Source organism: Aethalodelphis obliquidens, unplaced genomic scaffold (genome assembly GCF_003676395.1).
Source record: "Aethalodelphis obliquidens isolate GAN/ISIS:26980383/991018 unplaced genomic scaffold, ASM367639v1 scaffold21, whole genome shotgun sequence".
NCBI lineage: Eukaryota > Metazoa > Chordata > Mammalia > Artiodactyla > Delphinidae > Aethalodelphis > Aethalodelphis obliquidens.
In genome coordinates this window covers 3,120,117-3,142,803 of record NW_020837965.1, presented here as the reverse complement: position 1 = coordinate 3,142,803, position 22,687 = coordinate 3,120,117, and the positions used below count along the sequence as shown (strand labels likewise).

The window sequence follows — 22,687 nt, the reverse complement described above, 5'->3', positions numbered from 1 at the left end:
ATAAATAAATAAATATTTTTTAAAAATAAAATATACGTTATTTAAAAAACTTAAAAAGAGGGCTTCCCTGGTGGCGCAGTGGTTGAGAGTCCGCCTGCCGAGGCAGGGGACGCAGGTTCATGCCCCGGTCCGGGAAGATCCCACATGTCTCGCAGCGGCTGGGCCCGTGAGCCATGGCCGCTAAGCCTGCGCGTCCGGAGCCTGTGCTCCGCAACGGGAGTGTCCACAACAGTGAGAGGCCCGCGTACCGCAAAAAAAAAAAAAAAAAAAAAAAAGGGAGGGAAGATGATCTGCAGGCTCAGGTGTTTCTGAGAGATGAGAACTGAGGAAAGCCCATTGGATTTCATCGCATGGGACCGTTGGTGGCCCTGGGGCTCTCTGGGTGGGAGCCACGTGTGAGGGGTTGAGGAGTGAGGGGGAGGTGAGAATGTGGAGACAGCAAGCCAGACCGCTCTTCTGGAGTTCAGCTCGGACCAGTCCCGAGCGCCATCTAGAGCGCTTTAGCTCCACTCCATCGCTCTGGAGGGCCTTCCTTGCTCCCTTTCTCCTTCGTGCACTTACTGCCACCACCTTCTCGGCACCCTAGGAGGCAGGTACGGTCAGTGTCTCCCTATTTCCGATGGGGAGACAGGCTTGGCAAGGTGGAGGCATTTGTCCAAGGTCACGTTGCTAGGAGTGGTTGGGTGGCTGATTGCAAAGCCCCAGCTGATGAACCCGCTCCTTCCTGCAGATGCCCGGACCCCTGCCCCCGCCCTCACCAGGCCCAGGCCCACCCCAGCACCCACCTTGTCCCTGTGTTCCATCTCCAGGGAAATATCCGAGGGAGACGTCTTCTCGCTCTGCTCCCCATAGATCAGCGAGGTCAGGCTGCCGGCCGGGAAGGGTAGTGGGGAGGTGGAAAAGGAGAAAGTTCTTAGGTGCCAGCCTTGCTCCCTGGGCTGAGGGCTGTGGTCCCCTCCTGCCCAGTAGCAGACACGCCTCAACGTGTTTGCTGAGCACACAGCTCTGGGCACAGACAGGTGGCCAACGCATCTTGGGAGCCATGAGATCCAGAAAGGCTGAGATCTGAGAAAAAAGTGGCCTCGTGCCCAGAGGTGGCTGCTCTCCAAGTCACCCTAATGCAGGGAGGGCTAGAACACGGGCAGGGGTGGTAATGAGACGCCACCTGCTGACGAGACACCTGTGCAGTTTGGGCACTGGTCACGGCAGCACATCCCCCGATGAAGCTAGCAGCTCACTCCCGACGCCCAGCCTCTCCTCACCTGTCGTTGTGTATCAGCAGAGCCAGGCGTCCGTAGTCCCATGCGGCTTTCCGGAGGAAGGAGTAAACCAAGACGATGACCTATAGGTCAGGAAAAGCAATATGGTGCAAGAGAGCTCATGGATGCCTTCCCCTCGACTGACCCCTGAATTCCCATGGGGAAGACTGTCCCTGAGGTCCCCAGGGGCTCCCCGCTAGGTGGCCAGCTCTGTCAGGGTGGGGGTCATGCCTTCTGCAACTCTAGATTCCCAGTGCCCAGCAGCATCCTAGCACAGAGTGGATGCTCAGAGCGGTTGAACGGAGGCGCTGGTGGCATGTTCAGAACAGTGGACAGAGCACTCGTTGAATAAATCAGGGGACAGATGGGAGGCTCAAGGGCACTGGCCAGGGGGACCTTTGGACAAGGGTGCAAGGAAGAGAATCAGGGATTCCAGTGCTCCTGCAGCCTCCTCTTCTCCAAGGCCCACCCACCCTGGGCCTCCCTGGGCAGGACTGACATTCAGATGGTTCCCACCACTGTGGCTGGCATCCACGGACAGCTGGGGCCCCTTGTATCATTTGTGAAAGCTGGACCATCCACCCTGGGTGAGACCTCTCTGTCTGCCCACTGCACTGCCCAGAACTCACCACCCACAAGATAACGTTGAGGAACAGCACAGTGGGGATACCCCCAAAGGGCTGCCCCTGCAGGACAGTGCTCCGAGAGTGGAAGCAGTCGTCAGCCGAGAAGTTCCGGGACTTTTCCACCATATTCAGGTTGCCCGGTGAGACAGTCATCCTGGGAGGCTCCCTGGTGAACAGAGGGGTTTCCAGGTCAAACATGAGGCCCCCCCCCCATTACACAACACGCAGAAGCCTGCCAGGGAGCTGGGAGGGGTGTGCTGAGCTTATAAACGGTCAAGGCAGGAGGCTCAGCCCTGAGATGGCATGCAGCCCTGTCCTTTAAGACAGGGGTCCCCAACCCCCTGGTGGGACATCACACAGCAGGAGGTGAACAGCGGGCCAGCGATTACAGCCGCTCCCTTCGCTCACATTACCGCCTGAGCTCCGCCTCCTGTCAGATCGGGGGCAGCATTAGATTCTCACAGGAGCGGGAGCCCTACTGTGAACTGCACATGCGAGGGATCTAGGTTGTGCGTTCCTTATGTGAATCTAACGCCTGATGATCTGAGGTGGAGCTGAGGCGGTGATGCTAGCGCTGGGGGGCGGCTGCAAATACAGATTATCATTAGCAGAGAGGTCTGACTGCACAGAGACCATAATAAATCAGTTGCTGGCAGACTCATATCAAAACCCTATCAGTGAGTGGCAAGTGACAATTAAGCTGCATCTTACAGAGCAGACTAGACGTAAGCAACACACTTCGGGTGTCACTGTCTCCCATCACCCCCAGATGGGACCAGCTAGTTGCGGGAAAACAAGCTCAGGGCTCCCACTGATTCTGCATTGTGCCGAGTTGTATAATTATTTCATTATATATTACAATGTAATAATAACAGAAATAAAGTGCACAATAAATGTAATGTGCTTGAATCATCCCGAAACCATGCCCTACCCCCGCCCCCAGTCCATGAAAAAATTGTCTTCCATGAAGCCGGTCCCGTGTGACAAATAGGCTGGGGACTGCTGCTGTAAGACACCACTTCCTCAAACCCAGGGCCAAGATGACAGAATAGCCCAGATTCCCCGGGAGAGTGTTTATTTTGTACCACTTGCTCCTTTTGCTAAAAGAGTTGTAAAATGCACAAAGCAGTCGTTCCAATGGGCCTTCCTACTTCTACCTTTGTGAAGGTTTTCTTGTATATAAATGAACCAGCCTCACAAAGGTCTCAGGGAGGAAAGATTCAGTTTAGAGGATGGAACCACTGTATCACGGGGTGCCGCGCAGGTAGGGCCACTGACGATCATCTTTAACGTCTTACGATTCTCTCATCTAGTTTCCAAGAAAGGCAATAGCTCCCAAGACTAAGTAAGGAAAGGATACAGAGTGCCTGACACACAGCAATGACTCCCTGTTTCATCTAGAACTTGAACCGGGGAGATCAACACCTGTTCATGGTCGTGAGCCAATACAGTGAGTCAGAGACTCAGATGCTGAGCTCGTGGTCACGGGCATCCGTATTCTTCAGGCCTGGGTAAGAGCGGAAAGTACGAGCAAAAGCTGGATGTGACCAGCAGCTGCTTGGACTTATCTGCAAGGTTGGTCTGATTTTAAAAGATCATTTGTTTTGGCTCCAGACTGCATCACACCCTAGAAATTCTTCACTCCCATTCAAGAAAAGTAGGCTTGTTCATTCGACAAATATTTGGTGAACGACTGCTTTGTGCTAGACTAATGCTGGTGGTATATCAGTGAACGAGACAAAAAAAGCCCTCCCTCGTGGGATTCTAGTGGGGAGAAGCAGTGCAGGGGTCAGGGTGAGATTAGGATTGTAAAGAGGGTGATTGCGGAAGGCTTCACTGAGAGGATGACATCTGAGCGAAGACTTGAAGAGAGGGGAGCAGACCATGCAGCCGTGGGGGAAAGACACTGCAGGCAGAGCAAAAGCCTGGGGGCGGTAGTAGTGGTGGTGCAAGCTTGCCTGGAGCAGAGGAAAAGCTAATGGGCCGGCGTGGCTGGACAGGGGAGAGTGAAGGGCATGGGGGTTACCTGAGCAAAGGAGTGACATGAAGTGACTCATGTTTTAAAGGGGTCACTTTGACCCTGGCACTGAGAATAAATGGGGGTGAGGGCAAGCAGAGAGGTCATTTGGGAGGACTCTGTGGCAACCCAGGCAAGAGACAGCGGTAGCCTCGGGCTTCCCTGGTGGAGCAGTGGTTGAGAGTCCGCCTGCCGATGCAGGGGACACGGGTTCGTGCTCTGGTCCGGGAGGATCCCACGTGCCGCGGAGCGGCTGGGCCCGTGAGCCATGGCAACTGAGCATGCGCGTCCGGAGGCTGTGCTCCGCAACGGGAGAGACCACAGCAGTGAGATGCCCGCGTACCGCAAAAAAAAAAAAGAGAGATAGTGGTAGCCTGGACTGCGATGAGAGCCGTGAGGTGGTCAGATTTTGGAAATATTTTGAAGGTGGAGCCAACCAGACTTGCTGATAGATTGAACGGGGAGCGTGAAAGAGAGGAATCCAGGATGACTAAGGCTTGTGGACTGAGCAACTGGAGGTGCTGCCATTGGATGAAAAAGACAGGAAATGCTGGATGGGAAGTGCAGGACGGCAGGGGCACCGGGAGCTGGGTTGTGGACATGCCAGGCAGGCGGCTGGATATGCGTCTGCGGTTCAGAGGAGAGACTGGACACACAACATGGGAGTCGCCAGCATGGAGACAGATGACGGTTCGAGGCGTAGGACTGGATCACTGGAGTGGAGAGTGAGGGTCAAGTTCTGAGCCTTGGAATGCTGCTCTAATATATACAAGTTGGTCAGATGAGGAGGAAGCAGAAAAAGAGACTGAGACGAGCAGGCAGTGAGGATGGAGGAACAGCAGGAAACGGTGCTGTCCTGGAAGCCAGGTAAAGAAAATGCTTCCCGGAGAAGGGAGGGACCAGTTGTGCTGATGTGGTCAAGTAAGAGTAGAACTGAGGAGGAGCCATAGTTGAAGCAAGGTGGAGGTTATCGGTGGCCAGACTAGAAGAGCTGCAAGAGAGAATGATAGGAGAGGATTTGGAGCCAGGGGCGTCAGCAACTCTTTCGAAGAGCATGGAGAGGTGGAAGTGGTTAGGAAGGGAGAAATAGCTGCGCATGGTATGCTGATGGGAACGATCCAATGGAAAATAAAAATCTGGCAATGTAAGAGACGCAGAATCACCAGAGCAAAGCGAGGATGTAGGAGGGGTTGGGAACTAGTGCCCAAGGAGAGAAGCTGGCCTCTGCTGAGAGCTGAGGGCGGATAGCTGACCCGCGGTAGCAGGAGTGCTGGTGGAGATTGTGGACATGCTTTCCTTACAGTTTCTATTTTCTCAGTAAAAGAGGGAACAAGGTCTCAGGTGAGTGTGTGATGCTGGTGGTAGGCAGACGTGGGCTGTTTGAGAACAGGAAGAAAGGTAGAAGCAGAAATCCAGAGGAGTGAATGGGTTAGGGGAATGTAGCAGGACTGACGGGCAGCTCTAGGGGCCCACTGAGGTTCACGGTCTTGAATTTCCAACAAGAGCAGCCAGACTTACTGTGCATTTCCCTCAACTGTATCCATCTGTGTGCTTACAGGTGTGAGTCACACAGATAGTTTTAACCAGGGTGGAGGTTTTCCCAAGCAAGTATGAGAATGAAACAAGAGGACCGAAGGTGCAAAGGAGTAATTTTAATGACTGGCCGTGGAATTTAAGGCACGTAAGGAGAGAAATGAAACATGAGAAGGGCGAGGAACAGCGAAAGCTGTTGGACCTCCAGTGGGTAGAAGAATTTTTGAGTCCTAGAGGGTGTGAGTTGACAGATAGAAACTGGCTGTTGGAAAATGATCTGGGTGATGTTGAGATTAAGAAGGGATTGCAGTTATTGGCAGTGATAAGGTCTAGGGCATTTCCATGGAGTGAGAGGCTGAGTAGTGTCAAAGAACCATGGGGCTAGACTGTTAGACGGATCATCTCTGTGGATATGTGGATACTGAAATCAGCAAGAATGAAGACAGGAGCAGTAGTGTCATGACATTGAGGCAGGAACTGAACTCTTCCAGAAAGGAGGGGTGTTACCCGGGTTGGGGGGAGTAGATGCCTATGACACAGAGGGGGAGCAGGACGTCTAGGCTGACACCCGTGGGTACAAGACGGGAGCTTTTGCAGGGAGGAGGGAAGAATAGTCTGAAAGTTAAAAAGAAGAGCAAGAAAGGCATCTCTCCCATCCCCAGGTCCATGGTATTGGGAGAGAAACAGAAACCACTTGCGGAGAGGGTGGTAAGGCTCCTCGGGAGTCTTGGGTTTCAGTTCCCAGTGAAAAGGTGATGCTCTGAGGATCTGGGGGGTGTTTCTGGGCACCGTGAGCTCTGCCACTGAATCCCAGTTCCAACTCCTACTTGCCAAGCGACCTGGAGCAAGCTCTTTATCCATGCCTCATTTACTCATCTGTAAAATGGGGATGGTGCTATCAGTTAGTACCCACTTCACAGTGCTGTTAAGAGGGACATGTGGATTAAGGTTTATCAGTCATGGAGAAAAATGCCTGGAACACAGGCAGTATCCCATAGATATCTGTAAAATGAAAAGTGGACACAGAGTTCCAGGGGACACATTGGAATGGTTCTAGGTACTAGGGATGGTTGGGTGCTGGGGATGGAGAAGGGAATAAAGGTAAAGGGACTGGAGTACAGGAGACAAGAGGTGGCCCGGGAGTCTGGATTCCCTGTGCTAACTCACAAAAATAGGGGAAAAGGGCGTAATGAGATTAGTCCTGGAAAAAGGAAGGAGGACAACACCCGCCTCCGGATCAGCATCTGACGGGAGCAGGGAGCCTCTTGCCTATCTCCTTAAGTTTCCCTACTTTCTGCTCCCCTCTCTTTCTGCCTAGGTTGCCCACAGTTTAATTATCCCAGGTCGCTGGTTTCCACGCATTTACACGACATGTTTAGCCAAATGTAAAAGTGTAATAGTTTACGTTGAACACAGTACATTTTTTTTTTTTTTTTTTTTTTGCGGTACGCGGGCCTCTCACTGTTGTGGTCTCTCCCGTTGCGGAGCACAGGCTCCGGACGCGCAGGCTCAGCGGCCACGGCTCACGGGCACATCCGCTCCACGGCATGTGGGATCCTCCCGGACCGGGGCACGAACCCTTGTCCCCTGCATCGGCAGGCGGATTCTCAACCACTGCACCACCAGGGAAGCCCGAACACAGTACATTTTAACAGTAAGCCATCTGCCCGAGAGTCAGAGTAGCAGCGATGGCATTCCTGGGGTCTCCTGGCAGACGGAACAGGCATCTCAGCCATCCCAGGCTCTGGGTCAGCTGTGGCGGGAAGCTACAGTTCTGCCGGTGGCCACTCAGGGGAGCCCTTGTTGAGGAAGCAGGTGGAAAAAGGAGGAAGGTGCAGCTGGTTAAGTCTGCAGGCCTTGGGAGAGACTTTTCCTACCTGAGTCAGTTCTCCGGCGAGAGTCCCAGTCAGGCCTGGAGGCCCCACTCAGCTACGGGGCTGCTGGAAAAGAACACATGCAGTGGAGAGTCCACGAGACTTAGGAACCCACACTGTCTCTGCTGGAGGCATCATCCCTCAGGGCCCCTTCCGTCATCTTTGAGCTTGGAATGCTCTTCCTTGATCATGTGTGTGTTTTGCCAATAGGTTTTTGCAGTCTTTTGCTTATCTTTTCATTTTCTTCGTGGTGTCTTTTGAAGCCAAACTTACAACCGAAGTTATAAATTTTGACAAAGTCCAATTTATCAAATTTTCTTTTATGGACCATGTTTTTGGTATTGTATCTAAGAAGTCTCTGCCTAACCCAAAGTCTTAAAGATTTTCTTCAATGTTTCTAAAAACCTTATAGTTTTAGCTCTTACAGTAACGTTGATGATCCATTTTGAGTTAATTTTTGCATATGGTGTGAGGTAAGGGTCTAAGTTCATCTTTGGGCATGTGGCTATCCAGTTGCCCAGCACCTTAAAATGAGGGGAACAGGGGCTTCCCTGGTGGCGCAGTGGTTGGGAGTCCGCCTGCCGATGCAGGGGATACGGGTTCATGCCCCGGTCCGGGAAGATCCCACATGCCGCGGAGCGGCTGGGCCCGTGAGCCATGGCCGCTGAGCCTGCGCGTCCGGAGACTGTGCTCCGCGACAGGAGAGGCCACAACAGTGAGAGACCCGCGTACCGCAAAAAAAAAAAAAAAATGAGAGGAACAATTCATAAGGCCCTCTCTTCAAGGCTGTCTGGGGACTGGAACCAAGGATGTGAAAGAGCTTTGGTGAGCTGCTGCACAGCCACAAGGACTTGGGACTGTTGCTATTATTTGGTTAACACTATGCATGATGAGGGCAGGGGAGGGGTCCTGGGCTGTGAAGAGCTCTGGCTTCCATCCGACTCTAAGGAGGTTTGAGTTCTGTATGCTGTTCTTTTCACTCATCAACTCCCACTCCCTCATTCTCTCTTATTCCAAAAGAACCACCCCGTCCTTCCTGACCTTTCACAAAGAAGAGCTGCACACTTACTATGGGCCAGGCCTCATGTCAGGATCTAGGGGCCTGGCAGACATGGTTCCCACCTGCACGAGGCTCCCAGACTCACTGGGGAGACACACAAGCACACAAGGCACATGCCTCTGCACTCCAGCACACGCCCATAGCCCAGGGGCCATGGGGAGGGCCCACCCTCAAGCAGTCACAGAAACCCTCTGTGGGCATGTAACCTCCAAGCTGAGACGTGAGGTGTCAGAATCAGCACAGTGCAGTGGGGAAGCATGGGCAGAGGGAACCGTATTGGCAAAGACCCAGAAGGGAGACAGAGCATGGAGGTTTGGGAACGTGAAAATGAATACTCGTAGCTCTAGTATAGGATGGATTGCTGGTCTGTTCTTTCATTTGTTCATTCATTCATTCAATAAGAATCCATTGAGTGTCTACTCTTGCCAGGCCCTGTGGAGACCCTGGAGGTACAAACATGCTGTCCTCTTTAGGGAGTTCACAGCCTTTGGGATCTGGGGAGGGGAATGCTGTTGAGAGGCCTGGCCCAGGCTGCCAGTCTGCCCAGGAGGACTCCAGCTACAAGGTCCCAGCCTCTAAGCTTGGAGTCGGGTGGAATCCAGCCAGCAAGGTTGTGTCAGGTGCAGGCTTTCAGCTCACCTGGCTGCCCAGCCTGAAGGGATGGTGAGGAAGGAAAGGAGAGAAGAGAGCCTCACCCCCACCTCACCACCCTCCTCAGGTTTCTCAGCAGCAAACAAAGCAGTAATGAGGAAGGCTGCTGCATTGCCATGGAAACACAGAGCAGCACCCAGCCTTTTCTCCTCACCCCTAAACCATGCCTGGACCTTCCTTCTCTCTTCTTTCCGGAAGGAGAGCTTTCTGGAGGTGGAACTAGCTCTTGTGTGTGAAGAAGATGACAGAAAGCTTTCTGGAGACCAGAGTATCGGCCCTGGAAATGATAAAACTTGAAATTTGGAGGGTACTAAAGGAACACAGAGCAGGGACACCAACCTGCCTGGTGCAGGGGGCATAAAGGAACTCCTCTCTTTGGGCATGAATTTCACAGCAGAGCACAGGGAGGCTGTTCAGAGCATCAGGGAAAAGTAGGCTCTCTGGACCCAGAGTGTCTGAGCTTAAGTCCCAGATCTACCCTTGCTAGCTGTGTGAGCATGGACAGTGACTTCACCTCTCTGAGCCTCAGTTTCCAAATCTGGAAAGTGGGGATAACAACAGTACTGCCTCTCAGGGTTATTGTGAAGATGAAGTAAGATAATTCACATAAAGCCCTTTACATGGTGCTTGGAAATACATGTGTTCAAAATTAGCCAGCACTGTCATCCTTGTCATTAGCTTCTTTGTGAGATGGTAGTAAGGGGCCCAGACGGGACCATTCCTAGCATCCTTCCCCCTACTCTGCTCTGGAACAGGCAAAAGCATGGGAAGGACCTTACAATATCCTCCAACTGCAGCCTGGGGCTGGTGCTGCTTCTGCTCTTCCTGTACATGGAAAGCAAATGTCAGCCTTGCTTTTTGGGCCAAGGAGGGGGGATGGTGTTAAGAGTGATTGGTGAGTCAGGATTCTCAGGTCCCTTCAGTTGCACATCTTACCTGATAAGGAAGTGCGAGGCCTTCCTCCCCTCCCGTTTCTGCCCCATCCGTCTCCTGCAGCACAAGCTGGAGGCTCAGCAGTCCCAGGCCTGGCCAAAGTCTTCCTCAGAAACTGGGCAAAGGCTTCAGAAAGAACTGGCTTTGCCCTTATTACTCCTCTGGTCCATCGTTCACTTCCAGGCTTCCAGACCTGGCCTGGTTTCAGCTACTGCCGTCCTAACTAGACAGGCCAGCACTTTGCTCCCCACTTCTCCTCCCCACTTGGCCATCTCAAGGCCAAGTCCAAATCCCAGAGTTTAGGTGGTCCAGGAAGCCCTAGAAGCGGCCAATCTTATTAACCCCTAACGCTTTATTGAGCATTTATTATAGGAAAATATTTCCTATTGAAGTACTAGCTCATTTAATCCTCAGAAGTACCCTAGGGTACGAGAATCTCCCCTAGATGAAAAAGAAAATTAAGGCTCACAGAGGTTAAATAACTTGCCCAAAGTCACAGTGCTGGTAAGTGGCAGAGCTGGGCCTTGAACTGGGCAGTTCATAACCCTCTGCTCTGACACCTCCTAGACCCTCTGGGCCTCTGCTGGGCTGGCAGTGCTGGGCAGGAGTCAGAGGGAGGGGATGACCTCGCTCAAGCCCTAGTCCAGGGATAGAACCTTTCCCAGCCTCTCAGGGTGGTGCAGTGGAAGGTACTGTGGACTGAGGGATCCCAGGAGAGCTGGGCTCTAGGCCAACTGTGTGACCTTGGGCAGCTGCCTTCCCTTCTCTGGGCTGGGGTTTTCGTAGGAGGCTTCCGAGGTCCAGGCTGGAGCCAGGATTCCAGGTGTCCCAGAGACAGCCTACAGCCACACGGCCTGCATTCCCGGCACTGGCCAGAGCTGACTCTGCTCCACCATCCCCATGAGCTCTCAGGAACTGGTCCATAGGGCCCGCATTTTGATTTGGAGAAGCAAATCACTGTAGTCACAAGCCACGTCCTAGGAGAAGCTGTGGGCAGGAAGTCACCCCGATCCCCCCCCAGGTCTCCCCCCCCACAGAGTACACAAAGCTATAGCACCTGCCCTGCACCCCCTGCCATCTGGCCTTCTCAGTCTCTTCAATAATTCATCACCTCTTGTTAACAACAAGAAAGATTATTCCCCATGGTTCTGGACCTTAAAAAAATAGCGTTCCTGGCCATGGGCACCCCTCCCATCTCCCTTTCCTCTCTGGGTCTTTCCTTAAATCCCCTTTGCATGCCCTCTGCTCTCAGATCTGCTCCCACCCCCAAGCTTTCCAGGACAAAAGCTCAGGGGCTCAGGTTCACTCTTACCACTAGGGGGCAGTGGCTTTGAGCACAGGGAGGAGGGGAAGCGGGTGTAACCGCCTTGAGGTTCTGGTTAATGTCTTTCCCCACCCGCCACGCAAGCTGGCCATGACTCTTCCCCAAGTGTCAGTAAGCCCTTCCTTGCTCTAAACTGCTCTTGGGTCTCCTCATATCTTCACAGGATGGTTTGTCCAACTTTACACATGAAGAAACTGGGTCACCAGCAGGCGAAGACATCTACCTAAGGCTGGGAAAAGTGGTAGATTTGGGATCAGAACTTGGGTTTTCTGGTTCCCCATTCAGCACTCTTGGGCTTGGACCAGTGATCCTCAGCCTGGGGTGGGGGACACTGGAATTACCTGGAAGGTGTTTAGTAGATCCAGATACTCACACCCCACTCCAGACTTTAGAAATGAGAATCTCCAGTCAATTCTTATATACAGCCAGGAAAGAGAAACACCAGCTTAAGATTTCTAGGGTTATTTGCATCTAGATAAGGAGTTCTTGAAGATCCCAAAGGTTTTCTGACACCCCCTAAATAAGCAGGGAGGATGAGGAGATTTGGGGATAAAGGATGGAAGCTCAGTGCCCCTTAAATCGTGCCACCGTGGGGCAGCTCATGAGACGGGTCCTTATATTCCTCTCTCCGGAGAGCTCCCCTCCCCTTCCCAGCTCATTTTGAGTCTGCGGAAAGTTGGCTGGAAATCTAGAGGCCCACACCACCTCTTCACTTGAATCCCCAAACTCTTGCATTTCTCCCTATGTCAGAGATCAATGGCCTGGCCACTTCTTCACGGCGCACCATGCCTGCCGTCTGTCCTGTCCCCATATCTATCAGGGCTGCTCTTCCTGCCCTGACTGAGCTTGAGCCACTTCTTCCTGGCCTTGGCTGGAGTCTTGGTCTCAGCAGCCTTACAGCCCCTGGATCTGGGTCCAGCTCAAAGCCTTCCTCCAGTGAGCAGCCCGGTCTGTACCTTGTCCCCACCCTCTTTTCACAGCCGGCCTTTGCTACCACCACCTGGCACAATTCTCCTGGTTTTCCGTGCACAAGAGTGGCCAGTTCCCTGACAAATCTGTGGGCTTTTTTTTTTTTTTTTTTTGCAGTACGCGGGCCTCTCACTGTTGTGGCCTCTCCCGTTGCGGAGCACAGGCTCCGGAAGCACAGGCTCAGCGGCCATGGCTCACGGGCCCAGCCGCTCCACGGCATGTGGGATCTTCCCGGACCGGGGCACGAACCCATGTCCCCTCCATCGGCAGGCGGACTCTCAACCACTGCGCCACCAGGGAAGCCCTCTGTGGGCTTCGTGATGGCAGGGCCTATGTCATTGCGGTTCCCCCCACCATGACCAACATTTATAGGGCTCAAGGAAATAGACGGGTCTTTATCCAGGGCCACATTTGGGGCAGGAAATAAAATGTGGGTGATTTGCATATGCTTGCATAGTGTGCAGAGAGTACCTGAGTCATTCATTTTCACCTCTCCACAGCACATAGTGGGTTAACAAGTCTTGCGCCTCATGTCACAGCATAGAGGAAAGGGAACATATGATTTGGGGTCAGGAGATCGGGTGTGGATCTGGCTCTATTATTTGCTGTTACTTAACCCCTTGCTGCTCAGTTTTCTCTTTTATAAAATGGACATAATTATGTCCATCCTGCCTATACCAGGGTGCTATGAAGATTGCTTAAAGGAGATAATAAGTGGAGACATTTTTATAAACTATAAGTACCCCAAATATGGGTGGCTGCCTCTGCTATCCTCTTCCTAGGATTGAGGATAGCCCCTAAATGATCCCCTCCATCACCCTTGTGGCCAGCCCCAGCACGGGGTGAGCGGGTTGGTGTTCCATTTTGCGATCACGCCAGCTAAAATCAGAAAGGCACTCAGCACCACGGACAGCGCCACATAGAGCAACTCATTTCCGCTGCTGCTTCTCTGTGCCAGGGCTCTGTGGGCAGTGCTTGCTGATACCCCTGGCCCAATAACGAGAAGGCCAGGTAACAGCTGTTGAATGAGCTCTATGTGCCAGGCACTGTGCCAAGTCTCTTGAAGCATCATCTGGGTTAACAAACCTATCAGATCGCCCGTTGGCTACGGTCGATGGCCTTTGGCATCCATCCCCACCTCTTTCTAGTGCGCCTTCCTCTACTGCAGAAGCTGGAAAGCTGAAAACTACATTTACAACACCCCTTTGCAGCTGGGGTTCTGAATACAGGTCAGGTTCAGTCGATTAGATGCACTGGAGATAGGTTTATAAGGCAGAAGTGGGGCGGAGGCCATCTTCTTGCTGTTCTTGCTGTGCTCAGCTGACAAGCAATGTTGAGGAGGGGAAGGAGCTGTCTGCAAGAGATCAATGCCCAGTCTTTGGCTCCCGGGGAAGGGAGGGCAAGAAGAAACTACGGTGCAGGCTGCAGAGGCTCCCTGGTCCTGGCTTGCAGGTGAGAGGATGTGAATTCATGGCTCCAGTAGTCCCATCCTGGCTGTGGCTGAGGAGCAGTTTGGCTAGTGGGTCAGTTCTGTTCTGTTTTAAAGACTCAGGTTCTAACTCTTCTGGTGATTTTATGAGCATGTAATTCTCTGGTTTAAATTCTATTTGCTTAAAGTTCTTAAAGTGGTTTTTGCTTCCTGTACTAACAACAGGTAGGTACTATTATTATCCCATCTTGGGCACAGAGAATCTCAGGCACAGAGAGGTTAAGTGACTAGCCTAGTTCAGGCAGCCGGTGAGCAGTGGGACCTGAGCCCAGGACATCCACCTACCCAGCCCCCTCCTAATCATTTTGCTGTGCGCCACCCCCAAGGCAGAGAACACCAGCAAACATCCCAGCAAACAGGAATAAAGCCCCCAGGCTAAATACAGAAGCTAAATGGAGAGAAGAAAAAGATGACAAAGAATTCTGGAAACGAACTCCAGGCCCGAGTGGACACAGCTCATGACAAATCCTCAGAAGAAGAAGGGGAAGGAGACGACACAGATGCTTGTGAAGGGCCAGGCATGGCACTGGTGCCTTCGCATGTTTATCTCACTGACCATCACTCACACCTCACGAGCAAGCTAAGAGGTAGCAGCCTAAAATGTAGGTACCATCAGTATCCCCATTTTAAAGGTAGAGAAACTGAGGCTCAGAGAGCTCAAGTAATGGGCCTAAAGCTACACAGCTGGAGAGAGACAGAGGCAGGATTGCAATCTAAGGGTCTGGTTCTACTACATCATGTGATCTCTGAAGGCACAACTGGGGAGAGAGCTGCTTTGCCCATTCCAGGAGGGTCGTATTCCTGGGGTACAGGAAGACAGGCCCCCCCCCCCACATCTGTACTACATCCAAGGGACTCTCCACTAACAGGGAGGAAAGGCTGCGGTGGGCAGAGGGAGCTGCAGCACAGCCAGGGGAGATGGTAGCCATTTGGACCCAGGCTGGAGGCTGCGTGCGCCGGCTTCCCCCTCACCCGTCTTACCTCTGGGACCTCCATAGGAGGCCCTCTTCTTGCTGGGAAGGTTCCTTCCCTTGCCCACCAGACCCTGCACCCCAACCCAGGGCTCATGCCTTTTTGCCTATGGCCCCCAAGTCGGTGAGCAGCCATGATCATGTCCAAATGGGGCTGGGGGCAGGGGCGAGGCAGTGGTGGGGATGTGTTCGACACCAGCCCCTGGGAGCTGGGCAGTGACAGGGGGACACTGGGAGATGGAGGGGCAACTGCCTACTTGTGCCAAAAAGACGAAGTAGGAAGTAAAAACAGGATATAATGACGTTAAACTAGATGATTTCAATTCTAAACGAAAGGCGGGGGATGGGGGGAGAATAAAAAACCAAAATAATGCCTGTAGAAAAAAAGACCAGTTATCCCTGGGTGGTGAGACTATGTTCTTTCACTGGTCTTTAAAAAATTTTTCTGAATTTGAAAAACTATTGAATATGAGCATGAATTATTATTTATAATTAGAAAAAATCATATTTTAAAAGGCAGGCTTGATATTTCTAAGCCTACCTGCAATCAGCTTCCCTTCAGCCTTCGGCATCAAATCCTTCTTCTTCCCCCCGTCAAGTGTCCACATTTTGACCAGCTGCCACTCAAGCTTGTCAGGGGGGTCAAGGGGGTAGTGCGGGGTGCAGGGGCCTGGCCCTCGGGGTGATAAGTGGTCCAGGGGTTCCTGTGCAGGCTGCCTGCTCAGAAAGAAGACTCAAGGCCTGAATCTGAGGCCACCTTCTCCTCCCTCCAACCGCAGGGCCTGGCTTGGCCAGGTGCAGGAAGGTCAAGGCTTGACCTTGCACCACGTGGGCCAAGGGAGCCGCCAGGCCCCTGGGGGTCAGCCTGGAAGCCGAGGCAGCTCAGTAGCTCCTCTGGCAGCTGCGGTGCTGACCGCAGTGTGAAGACCCAGGTGCAGTGATCAGGGAGGGGGCTCCGTGGCTCCCCAGCCCAGTTCTCACCTGGGCAGGCGGGGGCCAGCCTGCCCTGCCCCCTGCTCAGCCCCTCCCTTCTTCCCCAGCCCACCCCAATCAATCAGTGGAAGATGGGGACCACTTGGCAGATGGTCTGAACCTAGATTCCCGTGGGGAAGGGAACATAAGAGACACAGGAGCCTCCTGGGCTGGGCCTGACCTCTGGGCTGTCTCTGAGGTGCCCGACAGGCTCTGGGGCACACTCCCTTCCAGGTTATGAAGGGTGTTTACAGCCGTCATCCCACCTGACCCCCAACAGCCCTGTGGGGGCAGGAGTGATGACTGTCCCCATCTTACCAATGAGGATGCTGAGGCCCAGAGAGGGTGAGGAGCCTGCCCAGGGTCACACAGCCAGCAGTGGTGAAGCAGATGGAGGTGGGGGTCTGAAGCCAGCGCCTGAGCTTTTCCACAGCTCACTGCACCTTCTGACATCTGAGCTCTTGACTCCTGGCCTGCTCCAGGGGGAGGACCCCTTGGCCCCAGGGACTCCTCCAGTCTTAACTCCCCCCTCTCCCTCTAAGAAGCCTCAGTTCCAGCAGATGGGTAGACCCCTGTCCCTCAAAGGCCTTGGCTTTCTCTGCCCACTCCGTTCTTCCGCTTTGTGGAAAGGCCTCGTGAGCCTCCCCACGACAGGACGCTCCACTGTCAAGCCAGCTCAGCTCTGCTTCCTCCAGGCACCCTGGGTCTCAGCAATTTCATCCTCCCCTCAACTCTTAGAGCCCTCACTTATCCTTTCTTGAGTTCTCTAAGGGTAGTAGGGGCTCAAGAGAATGAGACGTGTCTCTCGCTTCGCCAACCTCATTCTAGAAGGGACGTGACAAAGGCCTTGCTTGGCTAAGAGGCATTATAATATATAGTGTGTAAAAAGGGCTGCCACAGGGGCAGGACTCGCCGTGAGGGGAGCTGAGCCCAATCTGGAGTGTCTAGGGACCCTTCCAGGATCAGGGGAGCCTAAGTTGTCCTGCAGGTCATGATGGACTCTGTTGGAAGGGCTCTCTGTAGCTCTCCTTAACTTGGCCAACAACGTCTGCCTATGGCTCTAGCTTCGTCTCACCCAACTCTCCCCTCATTTCCAACCCCTGGCCCCTCTGTCTGTCCCTCAATGCCTGTAGCATGCCACCTTCCCTCTTGCCACAGGGCCTTTGCACATGCTCGTCCTCCTACCTGGAATGTTCCCCTTCCCATGAGTTAACTCGTTCTCCCACTAGTTGATCTCAGCTCAATTTTTGCTTCCTTAGGGAAGAACTCCAGACCAGGTCAAGCCCACACATTCCATCCTGGGAGACAGACATAGGGGGCATTTAGATGTGGGTCCCTAGGGAGAGCTAGACTCCTTGGGTCCAAATCCTGCCTCTGCTGTTTACTAGCTTCATGTCTTTAGGTGAGTGTCTTAACCTCCCGGGCCTCAGTTTCCTTATTTGTAAAATAAGAATGTTAATAGCATCTACCTTACTGGGTGGATGTGAGGAGTACATGAACCAATTCACGTGAAACACTCAGAACAGTGCCTAGCACATAGCCATGGCTCAACACAGTGAAGTGTTATTTCCTTGTGAGTACCTAGTACCTCTGATTTTATTTATGGGATGACACAGCAAACGGCTGACTCCCCCAGTGGATGGAAAGCTCCTTGACGACACAGCCCAGGGCTGGATTTGCTCATTATTTTCTCTGCTGTGCTGGGTAGAGCACAGTGTTTTACAAATATTTGTTGAAGAAAGGGACGATTGGCAGTGGGGCTAGGGCGGGTCTCATTTGGCCCCAGGATCTCAAACTCAAGAGTGTTTTGGCTGGAGAGGCTCTTACAAATCCTCTAACCTAAGCCCCTCCTTCCCCAGAGGAGCGAAGGTTGCTGCTGGCTAACATTTCCCTGGCTTCCAGTCTCACAGGTCTCCTGCCCAACTCCCTCTCCCCCTGCGTTCTGCTCACTCAGTGGATTGAGGGCATGGTGAAATCTTGGACTGAGGCATCCATTTCTGTCGATTTAGGGGAAAAGAAGTCACACATCATCTCATATCTGAGGGTTGTGGAAAAAAATACATGCCCACCACAGCCTTGTGAAGCTGCAGGCTTCCATTCAACCTGAGTTATTGCCGTAATTCCCGTCTCCGTGGTAACAAGGCCAGACTAAGCCTTCAGCTAGCGGAGACTGGGCAAAAGGCTTGTCTGCAGCAAGACCCCATCCCCCAGCCTAAGATGCCAGCAGTGTTGTTCTCTCTTCAGTCTCTTCCCTGATGGATTCCTCTGCAGGAGTCCTGGGTGGACTGAGAGAGGAGGGCAGGGGAGATGCAGCCACAGCAGAGGCCCCAGTCCATCCCAGAGTCAGCCCCAGTTAGAGCCGGGATGAAGGCGCCTGCAGCAGAAGCTAATAGACTGGATGCTACTGGGTGCTGTCCTACCCCAGCTGTGTCTGCTGCCACATGGGCTCTGGTGGATGGTGCCACATGCTGGGGGAGACAGACAGACCCAAGGCTCTGCAGCCGGGAGGCTGAGCCCTAGTCCATGCAGACCAACCAGCTGTTGATGATTCGCTGGTGTGCAGACAGAGCCAGCCTTAACTGAACACCTGCTCTGTGCCCGGCACTGGACTAGGAAGTGGGGAGGAAAGACACATAGCAGACGGACCTGCCCTCAGTGAGCTCACAGTCAGGCCAGAGCACACAATCAGAACAAAGAGGAACAGGTGCTCTGTTCAGTGAAGAAAGCAAGATGCAGATGCCATCTCCCATGCACCTGCCTGCGTCTGGACTTTCTCCAGAAGGAGACTCAAGGAACTCTTGACAGTGGTTGTCTCCTGGGAGAGGAATACCACCTGGGGGGTGGAGGCCGAGGCAGGGAGAGGAAGGCTTTCTTTTCATGATATTTTCATGTTAATTTTTGGATTTTGTACTAAGTTCACATCTAACCAAATTAAACCAAAAAAAGCAAAACAAAGATGAAAAGCACCACGTGACAGGTACCACAATAGGGTGTGAACTTTGTGCTGGGCTCGGGGAGGAGGAACCGGCAGCTCTGACATCAAGGGACTCAGAGTTCTCATCTGCAAGGGGTGTGTGTGTGTATCTGTGTGGGTCTGTCTCTGTACCTGTGTGTTTGGGATGTGTAGACCTACTGGGTTGAATAGTGTCCCTCCAAAGTTCATGTCCACCTGGAACCACAGAATATGACCTTATTTATGTAACTGTATATGGTGATGGATGTTAACCGGATGCTAACTGGACTTACTGTGGTGATCATTTTGCAATATAAGCAAATATCCAATCATTATGTAGTATATCTGAAACTCATATAATGTTATCAATTATACCTCAACAACTGGGGCTTCCCTGGTGGCTCAGTGGTTAAGAATCCGCCTGCCAATGCAGGAGACACGGTTCGAGCCCTGGTCTGAGAAGATCCCACATGCCGCGCAGCCACTAAGCCCGTGCACCACAACTACTGAAGCCCGCGGTGAGACAACTACTGAAGCCCGCGCACCTAGAGCCCGTGCTCTGCAACAAGAGAAGCCATCATAACAATAAGCCTGCGCGCTGCAATGAAGAGTAGCCCCCGCTCGCCACGACTAGAGAAAGCCCGCGCGCAGCAACGAAGACCCAACACAGCCAAAAATAAACAAATAAAATAAATAAATGTATTAAAAAAAATTATACCTCAACTAAAGAGAAAGAATACACCCTTATTTAAAAACAGGATCTCTGCAGAGATAGTTAGTTAAAATGAAGCCATACTAGATTAGGGTGGGCCCTAAATTCAGTGACTGGTGTCCTTACAATAAGGCTACATGGAGACACACAGAGAAGAAAACCATGTGAAGACAGAGGAACAGACAAGCAAAGGAACACCCAGGTTGTCAGCAACCACCAGAAGCTGGAAGAGGCAAGGAAGGATTCTTCCCCAGAGCCTGCAGAGGGAGCGCGGCCCTTCCAACAGCCCGATTTTGGACTTAGAGCCTCCAGAACTACGAGAGAACAGATGTCTGTTAAGTCACCCTGTTTATGGTAATTTGTCACAGCTGCCCTAGGAAATGAATACAATAGGTCTATGCATTTGTGTTTGTGTATTCTGAGGTGTGTGTATCAATGGGTTTTGAACGTGTGTGTATCTGTGTATGTTTGGGCGGGTATTTGGATGTGCTTGGGAAAGTGTTTATGACTGTAATTTGAATTTGGGGTGCTTGTGTGCGTTTTGGGGTGCATGCGTGTTTATGTGTTCATATATGTGTAGTTGAGTTATGTGTGTGCGTTTACATATGTGTGTATGTGTGTTTTGGTGTGTTTGCGGGCATATGTGTATACAGCCAATGATCTATCTCTAGGGTCTCGCTCAGCCCTACCATTCCAGAAGCCTGCCCTGGGGCCCCTGCTGTAGAGGCTGGCCTCCAGAGCATGCAGGCCAGTGGTCGTGGGGAGGCACTAGCTTCAGGCTAGGTTGGAGCAGCAGAGCCACCTGGGAAAGGGGAGGTCCGTGGGGAGAGTGTCCTCCATTGCGCCTGTCCTGTCGGCCTAAGGGTTTCAAGGTCAGGATGTAGGTCTAGCAGGAGCCATACTCTAGGGGCCTAGCCTGACAGCCTTCTTGGAAGCCTTCAGCAGAACAGAGGCCCCTGAGAGAGAGATCCCCTCCCATGAATCTGAGTTACTTTGAAGCATTAGAGCAGTGGTTCTCAAACTTTGGTACGTCAGCATCACCTGGAGGGCTTGTTACACTACAGATGGTTGGGCCCCACCCCAGAGTGTCTGATGCACTAGGTCTGGGGTGGAACCTGAGAATTTGCGTCTCGAATAAATTCTTGGGTGATGCCGACACTGATGGACCTGGGACCTTGTTTTGAGAATCACTGTGTTAGACCATACAACAGGGGATGGGGTTCCTCTTCCCCCTTGCGTAGGCCTTGCAGCAGGCTTCCAGCTCTTTTAGGACAGGCCCTGGCCAAGTCAGGGCTGGCAGGCTTAATCCTCTTCTCACAGTCTGTCTCTCACAGTTACCCACCTGTCACTCAGGAAATCATTTATTCAGCAAAATAATGGACTCTGTTCCCTGCACTCAAGGCACTTACAGTCTAGGCACAAGATTCTGGTGGGTACACAGACCCCCAAAGAAACCACGACACGTCTGCATAAGTGGACTCAGGAGGCCTGCTGAAGGGATGCTGGGAGCGTTGAGGAGGAGCCCGTGACTGAGCCTGGGGCAATCTGGAAAGGCTGCCTGGGGCAGGTTCCAGCCAAGGCAGCTCTTAAGGGAAGAACAGCAGTAGCTACACTAATTAAAACCTTACTGCCAGGTACTGTGCTAAGACTTTGCAAGCATGAGCTCTTTCAATCCTCACAACAATCCCAAAACGGGAACTGTTGTCACTGAAGGGAGATGTGAGCCCAGTCTGCAGCCTCATTCCCAGCCTCGAGGATCTATGGGGATCCTGACCTGAAAGAGGAGCTGTGGTGTGGAGGCCGGGGCAGGACATTCCAGGAGGAGACCATGTGTGCATCCCTGCAGAGAGGGTGGTGGGCTCAGATTGTGTCCAGGCTTTCCTGCTGGAAAGGCACCACCCCTCCGTCAGGGCAGCAGACTAGGAAGGGACAGCCCACTGGCTGCCTTGCTGCCTTGGGCAGGAGCTGGACAGAGGCAGAGGGAGGGTGCTCTCTCTCTGAGTGCAGCTGCTCCAGTGAACGGTGGGAGCCTGATGGCAGAGGCTGCAGGTCTGCCTCACATGGCTTCACTTGGCCGGGGCCAAAGTGCGGACACAGGGGCCTGAGACTCCCAATGCTGCAGGGGTGCGGCCCGCTATGTACAGACTTGTTTGTGATGAAGTTTAGCCCTGAAGACAGGCTGAGGGGTGACTGGCTGGCACAACCTCCATGACTTCACGTGGCCCCCAGGCAGTCTCTGTGTGGCTCTAGGGGTCCCTGACCTCCTCAAGTAGAACACAAGCCCCCAGGCCAGGGGCCAGCCTCCTTACAACCTTGCTCCTGCCCCTTGGGTGAGGGGTAAGGAAAGCCACTCTGAGCCATGCTAAATGAGTACTCAAATAGTGACCTGAATCCAGAGGATAGAGCCAGAGGAAATGAGCTCCAGCCGCAGCAAAACGTATTCTAGTTAGAAACCAAGAAGCACTGGCCTAGGATGCTCACGAGAGAAGAGAGACCGTCTTCTGGGGAAGAAGAGGGGCCTAACCTTGTGTCTTTGACAGTTCGCCTGTCTGGGAAAAATATGGTGGGGCGTTATCTCTCCCCTTCCTTCACTAGCTTCTCCATCAAATCTTACCTACATTTTAGTTCCTTCTCTCCTTTCCTGCTCACCTCCCATTTCTGCCTTCTTTGTCTGAGTAGGCAAAGGCTCTCTCAGCTTGTCTCAGTGTTGCTGCGGGCCTTTGAGCCTGGGCACACTCAACTCAGCCAATGTTCACTCAGCCCTGTATCTGCTGGGCTCTGCCTGTCAGGTGGGAGATCAGACAGTTAAACCAGTGCCCACACCCAAGGCAGCATAAGGGCCACGCAAAGAGAAAGGTACAAGCCAAGGTGATGGGGCTAAAAGACCACAGCCTCAGGGGCCAGGGAAGGCTTCAGAGAAAGGCACGTGGGATTCCTAGGCTGGCAGAAACCAGTGGGGGCAGGGGCAGTTCAAGCAGAGGGAACAAGTGAGTGGAGAAGGGAAGCATAGCATGGAATATTCCAGAAATAGCAGGTAGACTGGCTTGGCTGCAGAAGTGGGGTGGGAAGAATCTTGTAAGATAATAGGCAGGTTGGGGACCATGAGGTCCTGGATTTCAGGCTGAATGATTTGCACTTGATTGTGCAGGCAGTAGGGAGCTATTGAAGGTTTCGGAGGAAGAGCATGACATTATCTGGGCTGAGACTGGAAGGGATTCTAGATTTTGCTCCTCTGTTAGGAGCTCCCGAAAGGCACCTGGCCCTGATTCTGAGTCCACAGACTTCTCAGGGGTTCCCAAGGGGATCAGACAACTGGTGTCTCAAATGTCACCTTTTTGGTGAGG

General features: G+C 52.7%; 1 protein-coding gene across 8 annotated transcripts in view; it reads right to left on the bottom strand.

Annotated features, from left to right (window-relative positions):
- TMEM63C (transmembrane protein 63C) overlaps nucleotides 1-22,687 on the bottom strand; it is a 69,888-nt gene that overhangs the window by 31,053 nt on the left and 16,148 nt on the right. For 6 of the 8 annotated variants that reach the window (XR_003435575.1, XM_027120142.1, XM_027120140.1 and 3 more), the window contains 3 exons: nucleotides 1,889-2,051; nucleotides 1,263-1,342; nucleotides 786-867 (listed from right to left, as the gene is read on the bottom strand). Coding sequence is in view for 7 of the 8 variants with exons in the window: in XM_027120142.1 (XP_026975943.1) it covers nucleotides 786-867; nucleotides 1,263-1,342; nucleotides 1,889-2,038 (312 nt within the window). In the remaining variant the exon portion in view is untranslated. Of the gene's footprint in view, nucleotides 1-785; nucleotides 868-1,262; nucleotides 1,343-1,888; nucleotides 2,052-7,312; nucleotides 7,376-22,687 lie in introns of those variants that run through there. The other 2 variants (XM_027120141.1, XM_027120147.1) reach the window with 2 other exon arrangements.